Source organism: Erpetoichthys calabaricus, chromosome 6 (genome assembly GCF_900747795.2).
Source record: "Erpetoichthys calabaricus chromosome 6, fErpCal1.3, whole genome shotgun sequence".
Classification (NCBI taxonomy): domain Eukaryota; kingdom Metazoa; phylum Chordata; class Cladistia; order Polypteriformes; family Polypteridae; genus Erpetoichthys; species Erpetoichthys calabaricus.
In genome coordinates this window covers 111,699,740-111,718,422 of record NC_041399.2, presented here as the reverse complement: position 1 = coordinate 111,718,422, position 18,683 = coordinate 111,699,740, and the positions used below count along the sequence as shown (strand labels likewise).

The following is an 18,683-nucleotide window of genomic DNA, read 5'->3' as shown; positions in this document are numbered from 1 at the left end:
TGAAATGCCAGTGGATCTGCACATGAGACCAGAAACTTGCCATCAAGACTGTTTGTTGATCACATGGATAGACTTATATACTATATATTTTAACTCTCACTAGGGTGCTTCTTTTAAAAATTTTGTTTTTAAGAATTAATTACAGTTATCCATAGACTTTCCACAGATTAATCAGTGAACGTAACATGTTTTTAGATTAATCAGTTAACATAACATATTTTTAGGATATGAGAAGAAAGCATGAATAGGTGTACAGACTCAGCAGCCGGAACTGTTATATGGAAGTACTCAGGATTGTATGTTTGTCTCAAAAGAGTAATCCTGGCACAAGGAACAAATATTCTGTGAGGTGAATATACTTCAATTTTTTTCTCATAAAATTTTGTATTGTTTCTCAGAAACCTTATGTTCATTAACAGGTTCAAATTTTACTGACTTCACTCACCAAATCGATGATTTAAGAGGGTAGGTTTGAATTTTTATTTTGATGCTTGAAGTGAGAGTAGTGAAATGTTTAAACTCACTGCTTTGATGGCCAGACATTGCTATTTTTAATAATTTTAGCAAAGTTAACGCAGTAGAGACACAAACAATTGATATTTTGAGCTAGATTTTATTCTAAGAATAAAGTTTTTGTTTAGACCTCTTGCAGGCAGTTTAATAGACTAATAGCAGTAAATTCATTTAAGTATAAGGTCTACCAATAGTATCTACCATCTGATTTCTCAACATGTTTTAGTACTATTTTTAATACCAGAAATGAAAGAAAAGCGGTATAAAAGAAGAGGTGTTTGAAATAGATTGACAAAACTCTGAGTTCAACCTCCCTTACTAACTCTTGTAATGGGAAATGTTCAGTCTATCCGAAATAAAGTGGATGAACTGCAAGCATGTTTATGGTTTCAAGACGATTACAGAGATACATGCAATATGGTGCTTACAGGAACCTGGTTGACTGAAATTTATTTAGGTGACAACTTGGTGATCAATGCATTTAGCAGACTTACACATATGGATTGAGACTCTGCCATAACCTGTCAGTCACATCACAATAGTTTCTGTCTTTATATAAATAAATAATGGTGTAAATCAGTGATGGTTAGAGAAAAAGTATGCTTAAAGGGTGACAAACTTCTTTCTATCTTGCTTTACCTCCTTTATTTTCCAACAGTGTTTCCACATATTTTCATCACAATCATGCACATATATTCACCCAACAGTGGTGGCAAATTAAGTTGCTAACACCATCTTCAGAGTGATATAGAGGTTTTAATTACTGCCTTTTTTACCCACCAGGTCCTATTTTGGACAATTTTACCTAGTGTTCACTGAACAAAGTCAGGAATCAGCCCGTCTTTGACCAGAATTGTATCAGAAAGGTCCTTCAACAAACTAAAACTGATTCTGGACTTTTTAGCTAACAGAACTCGGTTAACTTCTTAACTTGGAACACATCCATGGGGACACCTCAAGGCTTCTGTCTGTCTTATCTTTTATTTATTATACACAAATGACTTTAGGATTTCACACAAGGACAGATATATCTTGAAATTTTCAGAAGACACCATAATAATAATGAGCCTTCTGTGAGATAAGTAGGGTGACCATGGACCTGTTGTTCAAGAGTTTGTTCAGTGGTGTGATTTTAATGTTTTATTGGTAAATATCTCTAAGACAAAGGCTCTGGCAATAAATTTTAGGCGCTCACCTCCTCCCACTTTCTCAGGATTAATTAAAGGGAAGACAGTTGACATGTTAGTGCACTATAAACATCTAAGGACAATCATTGATAACGATAAACTTTGATCTAAGCACAGAATGAATTTGTAAGGAGGAGCAAACAGCTTTCTTTTCTTAGGAAACTTAGTTGTTTTAAAGTGAACACAACAATAAAGACACTTTTGTAAGTCTTTTATTGAGTCTGTTAATGTTTATTTCTTTATACTGCATTATTAATATATACTATGTTAACAACATTGTAAAAATAAGCAGTTAAATGACTAGTTTGAAGTTGACCTCTGTCACTTAGCTATATTGCAAACAAGTTAGAAAGAAGGTCGACTCAATTTTGTCAGACAGTGCCATCCACTTTTTTTCTGAATTTCAGCTGCAACAGATTTAAGAACTCTGTTATTCCTAGAGTTATAAGCATTCTGAATTTTGTTACTTTTAGGGCTGCTGCAGAAGTGTGAATTATGTTGTGCCCTTTTATAGGTAATTCTTTATCTTTGTACTAGTCTTGAGTATCCACATTTATGATAATACTGGTTGTCAGTTGTGTCTTGGCTTACTTTCTTGTACCTGTGTAACGTTGCCTTATGTGTTGTTCTTTCCTGCTGAAAACAGATTTCCCTCTGGTATAATAAGTCTACCTAACCTGATTATATTGTTTGTATTAGTGCCCATGCAGATCAACAGGCAACTACAATACCTAGATACCTACGTACCTAGGTACCTACAATACCGTAAGTTGGTGCAGGGGGAGACTTAAGACCAGACAGAAAGAGATAGGCGAGTCACAGTCAGATGTAAGCACAAGGCAAAGGGTTCACACTGTCTGGGGGCATTAATCAAACCTTTTCCAGGTCCTTATAGAGTTGGACTCTGAAAGGTCTGAAGTGACAGTCATGTTTCAGGAGCCCCAACAGGCCAAGTAAAAAGCATTTTCCAAAAAGAGAGAGGTTGTGAGAGCAGAAGAATCATTAGGGTGGTTTGCTTCTGAGACTTAAGAAACATCCATTGAAGGGTGGATAGGTTCTTGTCTGGAGTTGGGGTGGATGCTGTAGACATGCATTTTTTTTCTTCTTATTTCACATGTGAAAAAGTGGATAACCTCCCAGAAGTATCAGGCACAACTAAGGAGATATTGAGTGATTTGGAAATTGTAGAGGGAGAAGTACTGCTTAGGTTAAATTGGTTGAAATCAAACCAAATCCCCAAGAGCCGATAATATGTATCTTCGACTGCTTAAAGAGATTACTCAACACATATACAGGGTGAGTCAAAATTATCTTAACACTAATGGATTATTTTTATCTCGACCACACCTTTCTAGCTCAATGGATAATTCACGGTGTACCATTGCCATGGCCTCCACACTCCCCTGATTTGACACCCTCTGATTTCTGGTTATGGGGTAAGGTGAAGGAGTGCGTGTATAACAGGAAAGTTTGTGATATTAATGACCTGTAGGACAGAATACGGACTGTGGTATCATCTATTCCCCACAAAATGTGTGTCTGGGCTTTAAATTGTACTGTTGCTTGTTGGTTTTTGTGTGTTGAACATGATGGGGAACAGGTTGAGACATTCCTGTAAATCATCTTGCACATATGAAACATGTTTTGTGAATAAATTGTTTCTGCCATTTAAATGTTAACATAATTTTGACTCACCCTGTATAAATCCTTGATGCATATTTTTAGGAAGTCACTATGCACTGGGGAAATTCTGAAGGACTGGAAAATGGTGAATGTTATTCCGTTATAAAAAAGGGTGTTTGGGCAGATCTAAGTAACTATATGCCAGTGAGCTTAAAGTACATCACAGGTAAATTAATGGAAGGAATTAATTAATAACAATAAGATGGAGCAACACATGGCAAGAGCAGGAGTTTTTTCTGAATAGTCAACATGGGTTTGGACTAGGGAGATTGTGTTTTACTAACATGGCAGAATTCTATGAGGAAGCAACAAAAGGGACATGATCAGAGTGGTGCATATGATAATATTTAACTTGATAATCAGAAAGCATTTGATAGGTAACACATGAGATGTTAGGCATAAAACTGAAAGAAGTAGGACTTCAGAGTAATGTGTAGATAGATGCAGAATTTGCATAAACACAGGAATTGGAGGGTTTTGATGCAACGAACCTTATTAGAAATGGGTGGTAAGTGGTGTCCCTCAGTGGTCTATAGTTAAGCCTGCTGCCATTTTTAACATATATAAATGATTTAGATGGGATTATAAATAACAAGTTTGTTAAGATTGCAGTTGATCCCAACCTAAATGAACTGATTTATAATCTAGAATCACTGGAATCAGTACAGAAGGGCTTGGGCAACATACAGGCTTGGACAGATTTGAGGCAGATAAAATGGGCTTGGGCAACATACAGGCTTGGACAGATTTGAGGCAGATAAAATGGGCTTGGGCAACATACAGACTTGGACAGATTTGAGGCAGATAAAATGTAGTGTAAGTAAATGTGAAGTATTACAGGTAGGAAGTCAAAATGTTGGACTTTAATACAAAATGGGGGGGGGGGGTCTGAAAATTGAAAGTATGCCTCATTAGAAAGATTTAGGAATCATAATTCTAGGCAGTGTACAGAAGCCATTAAGACGTTTAACAGAATGTTAAGCTGTTCCGCACAAAGTGTCAAAGGAGGTTGTGTTCAGGCTTTATTAGATGCTTGTGAGTCTACATCTTGAGCATTGTGTGCAGGCTACATAAAAGACATAGAAGAGCTACTAGGCTGATTCCAGTACTGTAGCCAATGAGTTATGTGGAACAATGTAAGAGCTAAGCTCTTTTAGTTTAAGCAAAAGGAGATTAAGAGATCATATAATTGAAGTGTTTAAAATTATGAAGGGAATTAGTTCAGTAAATTGAAATTGTTATTGTAAAATTAGCTCAACAAGAATTTGGGGGCACATTTAGAAACTTGTTGAGGGTCGCACAAACATTAGCAGGTTTTTCTTCACATAGAGAACCATAGACACAAGGAATAAATTTCTAAGTAGTGTGATAGACATTAGGACTTTAGGAACCTTCAAAACTAGACTTGATGTTATTTTGAAAGAATTAAGTGAATAGGACTGATGAGCTTTATGGGAGTTATGTTGTAATATAAACTTATATGAAGACAAAAGTTATTTCCTGCTCTGTTGGAATTTCTGTTAAACAGTTTCTATTTCATTCTGAATAGTGAGGTAACCACTTGACAATAAAGTAAATGTAAACACATTCTAATGCTTTCATTATATATTTTTAGAATAGTTGCAGAATTATGTTTAAAAGGAAGGCTTAGGTAAACTAAATTAAACTAAGTAGTTCATGTCCACCTTTCTCCTAATCTTGATGACTCTTTTTTTTTTCTTTTTTTTTTTATATAGAGTAATAAAACTTATAACAAGAAGAATATAAACCCGTTCTTGGACCATGAATCTAGGTCTTTCAAATACCTAGATAAGTGCAGTTCCTAATTTAATTCCAAATCTTTTTTTTTTTTTATTATAACTTTCTTGCAACTATCCTTAAAATCTTATAGCTCATTTAGTTGCTATTCATATGTGACACCGGTGGTAAGCACAGGACACCTTCAGTGAGTCTTTAGCGTAGTTTTGGACACTAATCATTCTCTCATTAGTTTTTGTTTTATTAGATATGCCCTCTCTAATGTTGTTTAAAATTTACTTTAGTTTGTGGTAAGAACTGTGTTGAGACTACTTGGAAGTATTGATCAGAGGTAAGACAGTTTGAAGGTACATATTTGAGGAGAACAAAGAAATAGTGGTTAGAATATTTCTGACATCAGAATTAAAGCTATATCTTACTGCCCAAATACCAAATGCTGCACAAAAAAAATCCAACACTGAGCTAAGAAGAAAATGTCTACATAGAACCTTTTTAATAACTTTATAACCTCTTGTTTGTATAATAGCCTATTTTTCAGAAATGCTAGCTTAAGAAAGTCTTCAGTGAAAGCTTTGGGGTGAACATTTTTAATATAAAAAAGGGCAATGAGGAATATATCAGTTGAGAGGAATATCAGTCATTGGTGTTAATGCTAAAATCAAAATAATGAATAAAAATAAATATTTCAGAAATACTGAAGAAGAATTTAAGATCATTAAAAAAATGGGAAGTGGGACTTTACATCTTGTTGCAATGATGGCCTTCATTTCCCATTACTGTCAAAGTAATTAACAGTTATCAAAAATTATCAACACAAAAAATGCACATCCGGGTACTTCCATGATGTGGTTTCAGGAGTTTTGGAGTCTCTTAAAATGTATTGAGTTTCTACACATTCCATTGATGACAGACTATTATCATTAATGGTCTGTTTGAAGGTGATATGTGTGTGTTTGGGAAATATTGTGGGGCTGGGTGATCACTATATTCACACTTCTCAAACCTGAGAATTTTTTTCATTTATTTGTTCTGGAACTATCTCACAGGATCACTGCCTGTTAATTTAGATAATAGTTTTATTTGAATGATCTGGTGAAACTTTTAAGTTCACCTGTAATGAATAAATTGTCATGCCTTTGTTACATTGTGTTATGATAAAATATAAGACTGTAAGTGTTGTTTTTCCCATCATCCTTTTCACTGGCATGATGACACCCAACCTCTTTGTGGTGTAGCGGGTCCACAGCTCATGTCAAAAAGGCCACTTTTTAAATAAATAATCGTTGCCTTCATGGCTTAGAGAGGGGGCGTGGCAGTTTGTCAGATTGGTTCCCGGGGAATTCGTGATGCGGGCGATCCTCTCTTAAGTGTACAGGTGAGGAATTGTCCGCATCCGTAATTGTTCCCTGGTGCTGCTGATTGCCACACCTGATCCACGTCCCTATGATAAATAAAAGCGCGAGGCGGCTGGCAAGAGAAGAATGAAAAATGAAAAGGAAAAAGAAAGAAACCGAGGTTAAGGAAGAAGGCAGGAAGCAGGGAGAGGAAAGCCTGTGCAGGAGAGTGAGCAAGCGCAGAAGAGCACTGATTAAGGGGAGCTGAGCAGTGAACCTGGGTGTTTGGCCGGCACCCGAGGAGCAGTTGATTGTGATCACTCCTGCTGACCATTTTGTGAGGAGCGAGAGTGACCAGAAGGAGGATGGCTCACCGCGTAAGGCCAAGAAGGCAGCGGGAGTCGGGACTTGGGAGGTGAAAGCCCCAGCGTGAGTGCCCTGGTCGCTGGGGAGCCCAAGTCACGGTAAGCCTACCGGAGCCAGGGATCGGCGAGGCGAACCGACCAGAAGTAGAAGGTAGAATGAAGGTCAGCTGCAGGTAGTGTTGTTCCCCTGGTGCATAGCCTGGACGTCACCAGTAGAAAGGCACCGGGTTGTGTTTTAAAAAGACTGCTTCCAGCCATTGTTTTAACCTCGTTGTTTTTAAAGGATTTTTTCTATTGGATTTTAACCTCCACATTTCACCTCTGTTTTAATGGATTATTTATTTAATGACGTATTTTTGAGACACTGCACTTATTTATTTGAACACTGTTTTGTTTGTTGATTTTAAATAAAAGCACTTGGCACTTTTTCACCATCCGCTTGCTTCAAAGTTGTTGCTGCATTGTCCAGCTCTTCGGTGACATTACCAATGGTGTCGGGTTCAAGGGCTCCCAGAAGCAAGATGGGAGCATGGAGCGAACCCGTATTGTCACACTCTTGCTGCATCCAAACGGTGCCATCTTTCGCTCGGTGCTGCTGTGTTGTTCTTAAGAGTGAGTGGACGTTTGTTGCGGGGAGGGCTTCAGTTCTCTTTCTCCAATGTAGAACCCTCATCGGAGTTCACTTCTGTTATTGCATTCCTTTATTTGAAAACTAACAGTGTCAGATCGGGGGCAGCGTGAATGTGATTGTGAGAATAAAAGTGAATAATGAACTTTTACAAGTACCATAAATTTACACCAGCTGTTACAGACTCAAATAAATCAAATGTATGTTTTTATTTTATAATAGTAATAATAATAGCCGCCCACTACTCAAAATTAGTTGAATGCATGAAAGACCCGGAATTGAACCCTCCACCTCTCAACTCCAAGTAGACCTATATATGGGGGGGTTGGGGGGGGGGTGTCCTGTTCCAATTTCTTTTACTCTGGTTAAATTTTAGAAAAAAAGCACACTGTTTTGTTATATCTGTGTCTTTTGTGAAAGTGTTTATTTGATATTTGGACTAAAGTCTTCACACAGTATACACTTCATGTCAACATTTTGCCAATTAGTAGAACATGAAAAAAGTTTCTGTTCTAGTTATGTGTTCAACATTTCTTGCCTCACATTTCCCGTCATCCTACATTTACACAGATCGTTGTATTCACGGAACACACATGAAATGTATGTGTTCCAAATAACGATATATTATTTACCCAATACATTTCAAGGCAACTCACACTCAGATAAACAGACTTGAGCTGGGAGAACTTTGTGTACAACTAAAGCTGCGTTGGTGGGGGATGGGATAACAGGCTGCCTCCTGCCAGTACTGATCGACACCTTTGCAAAACAAAAGACATTGATGAGGAGGTGCGAGGTAATTTAACATGGCCCAGCATTACAAGTTTTTTTGTAGGCTTCAGGGATTCTAGTGTTAATGTACTTGTGATAAAACCCATAGTAACCTGTGGATGACTATTGATTATGATGTACGGGTAAAGCCCAAATGTGATTCTGCCATGTATTCACTGGCATCACATTATCACTCCTTTCTAAATACATGTTTAAAGAGACATGTAAAGCAAGTACTTTGTCTTTCTTTGAGCCACTTAATTGGCTGTTATTTTTATTTTTTCATACCCCTAGTTTTCTCTATTGTTAAACCTTATATATTTACAGCTTGCTAAATTCCATTCCATAATCCATGATGATGATAAAATATTCTTGATTTTTCTTTCATTGTAATTTATTAAACATACTTTGATTTAAGGTATGGCTCACATTAGAACATTATAGAGTGATTTTGATGAGAACAGGCTATACAGCTGAACAAGCTTGGCAGTCTTATCTAATTTCTCCAAAATAGTGTTGGAACAAGGTTTTAAAGGTCCTTTGTGTATTACTATCTATTACACTGCTTGGTAACTTATTTATTTTGTCCATGACTCTTTGTATGAAGAAAAATGCAATGTTTGTGTGACGTTTGCCCTTAACAGGTTTGTGTCCTTGTTTTCTTGTTGATGAACTTATTTTGCAATAACAGCTGGGATCAAGTCTGATGATTCTGTAGCAAAATTATTTATATGGTCATACGTATAAAATGATTTTATTCTCAAGTAGCAGTCCCCATCAGTATTTTGCTGTTGTCAATTGTAATGCAAGAGGGGAGTAACCACCAATAGCTGTCTTACACTTCCCATCCCCAAAGAAAACCTATTATTGAACAGAAGTAATCAACTGCTGCATTTTAAACTTTCATGATTTCAATTAAGCATGTACAATATTATCTAATTACAATTTTTATTGATGTAAAATTGAGAAATAGGAGAGCCAAACATATATTTTGACTGATGGCGAATCCTGCAAGAAGCTCAGTATTCTGATGAGCATCGCACATGTGCTACTCCTTTCCACTTCTCTACTGCCTCACAACTAGTAGAATACATTTCTCCCTTAACTGTAAAAAAACTGGGTCTGTGAACATAGGAGACACAGAGCCATGTTTTATAATAAATTCAGTCTTAATTTGAGACCTATTTCATAAAGCTGACCTTAGAAAGCAAATTATTGTGTAACACTCGAGCTGGAATTTCATTTGTCATTGTTTGATTTTTATATTTGGTTAATTCACATGAATATTGCCGTTAAGGAGGAAAACAGAATGTTAGGTTATATAGCATAATGTGTAGAGTACAAGTCCAAGAAGGTTGTGCTCAAGTTTTATAATGCACTGGTTAAGCATCATCTGGAGTCCAGGGTACACAAAGGACCTAGCAGTGCAAGAAAAGGTCCAGAGAAGAGTGACTAGGCTCATTCCAGGGCTACAGGGGATGAATTATGAAGAACGATTAAAATAGCTGAGCGTTTTCAGTTTAAGCAAAAGAAGATTAAGAGGTGACATGAATAAAGTGTTTAAAATTATGAAGGGAATTAGTACAGTGGATCGAAACTTTTATTTTAAAATGAGTTCACCATGAACACAGGGACACAGTTGGAAACTTGTTAAGGGTAAATTTTGCACAAACATTATGAAATTTTTCTTTATGCAGAGAACCATAGACACTTTGAATAAGCTACAAAGTAACGTGGTAGACAGTAAGACTTAGGGACTTTCGAAACTAGGTTGGGAGCATGTGCTGAAAGCGCTTTGCCAAACCCACCAAATGATGAACCACCTGGATTGGGACCAAAACTAGACTTGATATGTTTTTAAAAGACTTAAGTGGATTGGACTAGCGAGGTTTGTTGGGCTGAGTGGCCTGGTCTTGTCTAGATTGTGCTAATGTTCCAATGAGTATCAATGTACTCTGCTAGAACATTGTTAAAGTCTGCTTTTCCTGGCTTCCCTCACACACATACCAAAAGTAGAATATTCCAGGGAATTGCCAGACCATCATTCCTGTTATTTTACAAGTGCAAGTTATTTCAGTAATTTATTTTTAAATGGGTAAGTTGAAGACATCTGTGAACTAAGCAGAACTAAGATTCAGAAGTGGACATTACAGTTTCCCAGGTCAAGACCCAGGATAAGTTTCTAGGAATTTCCTGGATTCATGTATGTATGTTCTGTTCCCACATTCCCATATTCATTTAAACCACTAAATTCCTGGGATAGAGCACATACTGTATGTAAATCCACTATTAATCCTTTAAGTTGTAAATTCTGACTTCCAAGTTATTAGTCATCAGTAGTAGAATGAGTGTAACCAATCCTTGTCAGTTTAATAAATGAGCTTGTAAGTACCCAGTGAACATGCAAGTAGCTTAATCTTGTCAGTGTTAGGGATTTTTTTGATCAATAACATTTTTCATTCTTAGGAGTGAGCAGAAATTTCACTAAAATTTCAGTGGCACTGTTGCTTTTTTGAGATATTATTGTACTGAAGCAAAAATATACATACAGTACACTGCAAATATATGCTACATTTTAACATTTCATTAAATACTTTCAAATGTGACACCTAACCCACTCTTCGCACCTCTTGACACCATTAGGCTAAGGCAATTGAATGTTTACATTTTGCACAACACTTAACCATCCATATTCCACAATTCCCAGGAGTAACATAAAATGAAAAGTTTATTTGGTTATACCTCCCCAGCCTAGTCTGTGGTAAAGCTTAACAGGAGCATCCAATAGCCAATAGGTAAAGAAGACACCACTTTGAATTATCATAGCTGTAAGGATGATCAGTATTCTTACAACTAATCTGTGCAGCACATAACCATGATACATGTTAAGCTTGTCTAGAGAGAAGGAGCATAACTTTTAACCTTTTGCAAAGGTATTTATTACTTGATATAATATTAAAATATAAACAAGAATGGTTTTCTTCAGTGTAGCATATTACAGTCAGAATTGTTACTGCAATTTACCACTGAGGGATAATAAATATATTAGCCACTTCTGAATATCAGAAACTGCCATTATTGAAACTTGTTTTACAAGGCTGTTAAAACATTTCTAAACTGATACACACTGTCTTTTTTTCTGGCATTGAAAAAGCATAAATGAGGTGAGCTTGAAGTTTTGGAAATTCTGATAGTAAAAGGGATATTTATTGTCCATCTATCCATCTATTTTCTGAACGTACTTGATCCAAAATTAGGTTCTAGGGATGAGTTTTGGGGAGGGTCCCGAGCCCTTCCCAGCAGCATCATGCACTTGGTGGAAACAATACTTGAATGACATTGTCAGTACATTTCCCTTTCTGACATATTTGTATTGTTGTAACTAGTACTAATTCTAAACCTGTACAGTTTAAGTTTGTGTCATTAGCATTTTACATATAAAAATAATTTGAACCTATTTAACATTTAAAATGCAGAATTTATTTGCAACAGTTTTTTTTTTTTTTGAATATTCCAAAATGAAGAACTGGAGGAGAATAACAAATTTTATATTTTCTGTACAGGTCGAAGAAGTGAAAAAACACCAGCACTGCTTATCCTTTAGCTCGTCAGGACCTCAAAGCCAAACATATTATGTCTGTTTTGACAACTACACTGAATACCTGCGATGGTTGAGACAGGCTTCAAAGGTGAGAATGTAATTTTGTTTACAGTTTTATAAATGAGCAAAAACTACAGTTAAAGAAAACAAAAATCGGCTCAATTTAACTGAATAGTTTTGTTCTGTTTAAACATATTTTTTCATGTTTTTGGGTGTTTAATTTTAATGTGCTACTGTTTTGTTGTAGCATTCTTCCTTTCTGGCTTTCATAGAAAATTTCCTGGGGGGAAAAAAAAACTCATGGAACACATAACATTGTTTAAAAATAACTTTAACAAAAGATCTTCTATAATCTGATTACTATAAAATGCCAATCAAATTGTTATAGATAGATAGATAGATAGATAGATAGATAGATAGATAGATAGATAGATAGATAGATAGATAGATAGATAGATAATCCCAAGAGGAAATTCACATACTCCAGCAGCAGCATACTGATACAAAAACAATATTAAATTAAAGAGTAATAAAAATGCAGGTAAAAACAGACAATAACTTTGAATAATGTTAACGTTTACCCCCCCGGGTGGAATTGAAGAGTTGCATGGTTTGGGGGAGGACCGATCTCCTCAGTCTGTCAGTGGAGAAGGACAGTGACAGCAGTCTGTCGCTGAAGCTGCTCCTCTGTCTGAAGATGACGCTGTTTAGTGGATGCAGTGGATTCTCCATAATTGATAGGAGCCTGCTGAGCGCCCGTTGCTCTGCCATGGATGTCAAACTGTCCAGCTCCATGCCTACAATAAAGCCTGTCTTCCACACCAGTTTGTCCAGGCATGAGGCATCCTTCTTCTTAATGCTGCCTCCCCAGCACACCACCGTGTAGAAGAGAGCACTCGAATGGAATGTTAAATAAGATGCATAAGTATTCAATTGGAATCTACCAAACAAAAAATAGTTATCATTGAAAATACAATGATGTACAGTGGTGTGAAAAACTATTTGCCCCCTTCCTGATTTCTTATTCTTTTGCATGTTTGTCACACAAAATGTTTCTGATCATCAAACACATTTAACCATTAGTCAAATATAACACAAGTAAACACAAAATGCAGTTTTTAAATGATGGTTTTTATTATTTAGGGAGAAAAAAAATCCAAACCTACATGGCCCTGTGTGAAAAAGTAATTGCCCCCTTGTTAAAAAATAACCTAACTGTGGTGTATCACACCTGAGTTCAATTTCCGTAGCCACCCCCAGGCCTGATTACTGCCACACCTGTTTCAATCAAGAAATCGCTTAAATAGGAGCTGCCTGACACAGAGAAGTAGACCAAAAGCACCTCAAAAGCTAGACATCATGCCAAGATCCAAAGAAATTCAGGAACAAATGAGAACAGAAGTAATTGAGATCTATCAGTCTGGTAAAGGTTATAAAGCCATTTCTAAAGCTTTGGGACTCCAGCGAACCACAGTGAGAGCCATTATCCACAAATGGCAAAAACATGGAACAGTGGTGAACCTTCCCAGGAGTGGCCGGCCGACCAAAATTACCCCAAGAGCGCAGAGACGACTCATCCGAGAGGTCACAAAAGACCCCAGGACAACGTCTAAAGAACTGCAGGCCTCACTTGCCTCAATTAAGGTCAGTGTTCACGACTCCACCATAAGAAAGAGACTGGGCAAAAACGGCCTGCATGGCAGATTTCCAAGACGCAAACCACTGTTAAGCAAAAAGAACATTAGGGCTCGTCTCAATTTTGCTAAGAAACATCTCAATGATTGCCAAGACTTTTGGGGAAAATACCTTGTGGACTGATGAGACAAAAGTTGAACTTTTTGGAAGGCAAATGTCCCGTTACATCTGGCGTAAAAGGAACACAGCATTTCAGAAAAAGAACATCATACCAACAGTAAAATATGGTGGTGGTAGTGTGATGTTCTGGGGTTGTTTTGCTGCTTCAGGACCTGGAAGGCTTGCTGTGATAGATGGAACCATGAATTCTACTGTCTACCAAAAAATCCTGAAGGAGAATGTCCGGCCATCTGTTCGTCAACTCAAGCTGAAGCGATCTTGGGTGCTGCAACAGGACAATGACCCAAAACACACCAGCAAATCCACCTCTGAATGGCTGAAGAAAAACAAACTGAAGACTTTCGAGTGGCCTAGTCAAAGTCCTGACCTGAATCCAATTGAGATGCTATGGCATGACCTTAAAAAGGCGGTTCATGCTAGAAAACCCTGAAATAAAGCTGAATTACAACAATTTTGCAAAGATGAGTGGGCCAAAATTCCTCCAGAGCGCTGTAAAAGACTCATTGCAAGTTATCGCAAACGCTTGATTGCAGTTATTGCTGCTAAGGGTGGCCCAACCAGTTATTAGGTTCAGGGGGCAATTACTTTTTCACACAGGGCCATGTAGGTTTGGATTTTTTTTTCTCCCTAAATAATAAAAACCACCATTTACAAACTGCATTTTGTGTTTACTTGTGTTATATTTGACTAATGGTTAAATGTGTTTGATGATCAGAAACATTTTGTGTGACAAACATGCAAAAGAATAAGAAATCAGGAAGGGGGCAAATAGTTTTTCACACCACTGTATTTCAAAGCTGTAATATAAACCAAACAATGTATGGGTATCTTCTCTTATTGTGTCTAACCTCTGTGATGTGCAACCAAGAATGACGGAAACAAAATATAAGCAAATTTAATTGCAGAAAAAAGAGTCTGCCAAGATTGTACTCTGTCCATCTAATATATTAAATTTGCATTCTGAGAATTTCTTATTTTAAAGAAAAAACAGACTTCAATATGGAGTAGGAAAAGAACATCTATATAAAATATAACAGAAAATACCACAATAACTCAGCATAAGAAAGGTCTGAAGACATTAGAAGACTATTTAAATATTAACTGCTCTGTATAAAGATACCATAATTTGTCAGATTAAATCATGCAAGTAAAGTTTAGTAATAATGAAGTAGACATTATTAAAACTTCTAAAGTTTTGAACACTGTAGGTACAAACAAACAAATTGCAAGATTAAATAATTGTTTCTAGTAAGTAAACTGTAATTAAATATAAACACCTTCAAACTTAATATTCCAAAGGTTTTCATCTATCTTTTAACCACAATTCATTTGTAATGGTAACGTGAAGGGGGGGGGGGTGCTAAATAAAAAAAATTACCAGTAATATTAAGACATAATACATGTAAAGTTGTCTGTCTGTCTTCTCAGGGATTGTCCGTTTTCGGAACAGTGATTTCAAAAAGCTCACCCTTCAACATGGGATGAAAGTAACGACAGAAGTGTCCTGTTCTCTGGAGGAATGTATGTTAGCAAAAGGGAATATAATATGCTGTGATAATTTTTGTTCTGCCTCAAGAGTGAACAGTGTAGTTGTTGTGTTTGTTGCCACAATAGATTTTGTTCACAGATTGTTGGAAAATGGAGTTGTTATCAGAGACACTTTAACACTCATAATGCCACTTACTACTTCAGCAATAAACATCACCTTATCTAACATTCATCCTTTTCTTTCTAACAGACTCTCAAAAGAGAGCTATCTCATTGTAGACAGTTAGTCTCACATATTAAAAGAATACCTTTATAGGGTATAAAGCATCCAAGTTGAAACATGTTGTGACTTTTAGAAGGCAAGTTTGTTTTTAGGCTTAAAGTAGATGGTCATGATTATGTTATCCTTGTCACCTCGGAACCAATGAAATGCTTTAAATATGGCAAAACTGGTCATGTAGCCAGAGAATGCATGGATGTTGACAAGGTTGCGGACATAGCTAACCAACTGAACCTAGAGGCAGCCCCCAACTCCCCTGGATAGCAGACAGATACAGTTGAGGTGGCATCTGCAGTAAACAATCATTCAGGTTGTAACGGAGGGATCAGAATGAACATGCCACTAGTGATCAAACAGCACTGGCTAAATTGCACAGCAATTTAACTAATGTTAGTTCCAGACTGAATAATGATGATCAACACCCCATGACTTGGAGTCATCAGACTCTGTTAATGAATTGAAGATTCCAAGTATATGGTGATATGGACATGGAGTGTCTCAGTTCCAACAGTGATTTTAAAATACCAAAAGCTGCAAAAAGACGCAATGGGGCAGATAAGCAAATCGTTTTAAAAAGGGATGACATTGAAGAGGCAGCAGATAGCAGAGAGGACGGTGATTTTACCGAATTCTGTCTGGCATTTGAAAGCAATCAGGATGCCACAGAAGGGTGATGATTCCGTAGAATTAGTTCCTAGAATTAGACAGAGGGTTGGGGGCCAGTGATTGTGCAGGATTATTTTCAGGATATATCGAATTATTTTTTTCTTTTGTTAAATAGTTATTGAAGCAAAGATCAGGAACCGAGGGTTTTTTTGTTTTTTTTTTTTTTTTTTTTTGAGCAGGAAGGGAGGAGACCTAAAAGTATGCTAAACTAACAGCTTGTTAATGGAGCTCAATATTCAGTGTTGTTCTAGCCTTTTTCTTGGTTTTATTGCCTATTTTATTAATGAGCAATTTTAAAATTGGGAGTCTTAATGTCTCTAGCTGTAGGAGTCCTCTTAAAGTAGAGCAAGTGAGTGATTTCCTCAGAGGGAAGCATCTGACAATGGCTTAACTGTACAGTGATACTGCTCTAGAGACTGAGTGGCAAAATACTCGGGGAGCAGATGTTCTCTTTAGTCACAGGTCAACACGGAGCTCTGGTGTAGCCATTGGTTTGTAGCGGTCTGAAAAAGACCCAGCTAAGATTCACACCTCCTGTTGATGGTGATTTATTTATTTTTTTGGTGGGGACCCCAGGAAATCACCCAGCCTTGGCCCGACTCATGCACACACCATCAGAGAGTCAAAAAAGCAAATGGCAATAAAACAGAAATTGACGAATGTATTAAACAACAATAATGAAATCTAACTACACAAACTAAAACGATCCCACCCCAGTTCACTTTCTGGCGAATACACAATAAACATCAACTCAGAAACGGCAAACAACTAACAAAAACAGCACTAACAAAGTCCATAGGAAATGGCAACCAATGTGGTGAAATGATGGAGATTGAATAATCCAGAGATCATCTTGTTGTAAGTACATGTGAAGAACAGTCCTACTGGTATATCCTGATGATGAAGAGAGATGGGATCAGGAGCCCTCCTTCTCCGAAAGTCGATGAACAATCCATTTCAGTCCTCATGCAGCAGGCAGACACCAGACAGTCCATACACACGAACAGGAGATAATCCAGGACAGAGCAGTAATCCACAGGCAATGAACAGGAAGACAAAACAGACGGTTAACTCCAGACACAACACAGCCTCCCTTCTCTATATAACTGGCCTCCTTTTAAAACCCATGTTGGCTTTCTTGTCCCCAGTAGCACCTGCACCCTTGGCAGGCATCCAATCGGAAACTCTGCAGGGACTGCTGTGAGATGAACCTTTTACTCCCCGGTAGCACTGCTACAGATTTGTCCAGGCAAGTGTGCCTGACATCAGTGTCTGCCTGCAAAGTGATAAAAGGGTGGATGCTTAAAGTAAAGGCTGATTTAGAAACTTGCTGTTCGGTTTTTATTAATGTTTATGCTCCAGCAATTGGCAGAGAGAGTGTGTGTGCTTTTTTTAATGTCTTTATTGTACTCTATCGGAGTGTGACCCAGATGAGTGTGTGTTTTTAGGTGACGATTTTAATTGCACTGTTAATGAAGAACTGGACAGAAATCATATGGAGCCCCACCCCATAATCTGCTAGAGGGCTGAGAGTATTTATTGAGCAATATGAGCTAAAGGATGTTTGAAGGGCTTTGAATGTGGGTTATAGATGTGAGGTGATACTCTTTCCCCCACCAGGCTTGATCGGTTTTATGCTTTTGATCATCACTCTAGCCGGTTCACATCATGTGTAGTTGATGTCTTTCTGAGCATGTGCTGATTGCATGCGATGTTTTTATGTCACCCTTAAAGTCAAAAAGGTCTTATTGGCATTTTAATAGACTTCTGTATCAGAACTCCCATTTTAAAAATTGCTTTAAATATTTTTTGACAGTGGCAATGACTACCTAGACATGTTGAAAATGAGAAAGGATGCCCTCATGCAACTGACTGTTATGATCACTACTGGGCATTGCAGCACCCCAAACCCCGGACACAACCTCACAGACACATGTCCAGATTTTCTTAAGGTTTATTAATAATAATATCTTACAGAAAGGCTTCAAAAGTGGCATAAAGCAAAGCACAATTCTTCTCTATCTCATTCTTTACCTCCACACCTCCTAGGTAAGTTTTGTTCGTCCTCCGACAACAAAGTTTATTTATGGAGCACATTTTCATACAGACAGTGTAGCCCAAACTGGTTTACAAGATGTCAAAGATAAAGTTAAATGAAAAAAAATAGAATAGGCAGTAATATTAAAAAATAAATAACAAAAGAAAAAAGGTCTCAGAGGACAGGAAAAAGAACTCCAGTTAGGCTGGAGAAAAAACAAAATCTACAGGGGTTCCAAGGCCAAAAGATCACCCAGCCCTCACTAGACATTCTAAATGTCTTGTGGGCAGCTGAGACACACACCTTCATTACATCATCACAGATGGCTGCATGGTGCCTTAATCGGGTAGGTGGTGGTACTGAAGTTCACCACTGCAGAAGAACCAAAAAAACAGCAGAGAATAGTACAGATTAGTAAAGACTGTGGGTCCCTGAAGAACATTATAATGCTATGCCCATATAGGCTTTTAGAAATACAACAAAAATGTAGCTATGAAAACGGAAAATTAAAAAATTTTCAAAGTTTTCTAGATTTCCGGTGCATATCACCACTTTT

At 37.3% G+C, this 18,683-nt stretch overlaps 1 protein-coding gene across 1 annotated transcript in view; it reads left to right on the top strand.

The window, feature by feature from the left end:
* Positions 1 to 18,683, top strand: part of LOC114653501 (PH domain leucine-rich repeat-containing protein phosphatase 1) — a 235,710-nt gene that overhangs the window by 108,357 nt on the left and 108,670 nt on the right. Inside the window, 1 exon segment of the mRNA XM_028803859.2 lies at positions 11,803 to 11,928. Coding sequence (XP_028659692.2) covers positions 11,803 to 11,928 — 126 coding nt within the window.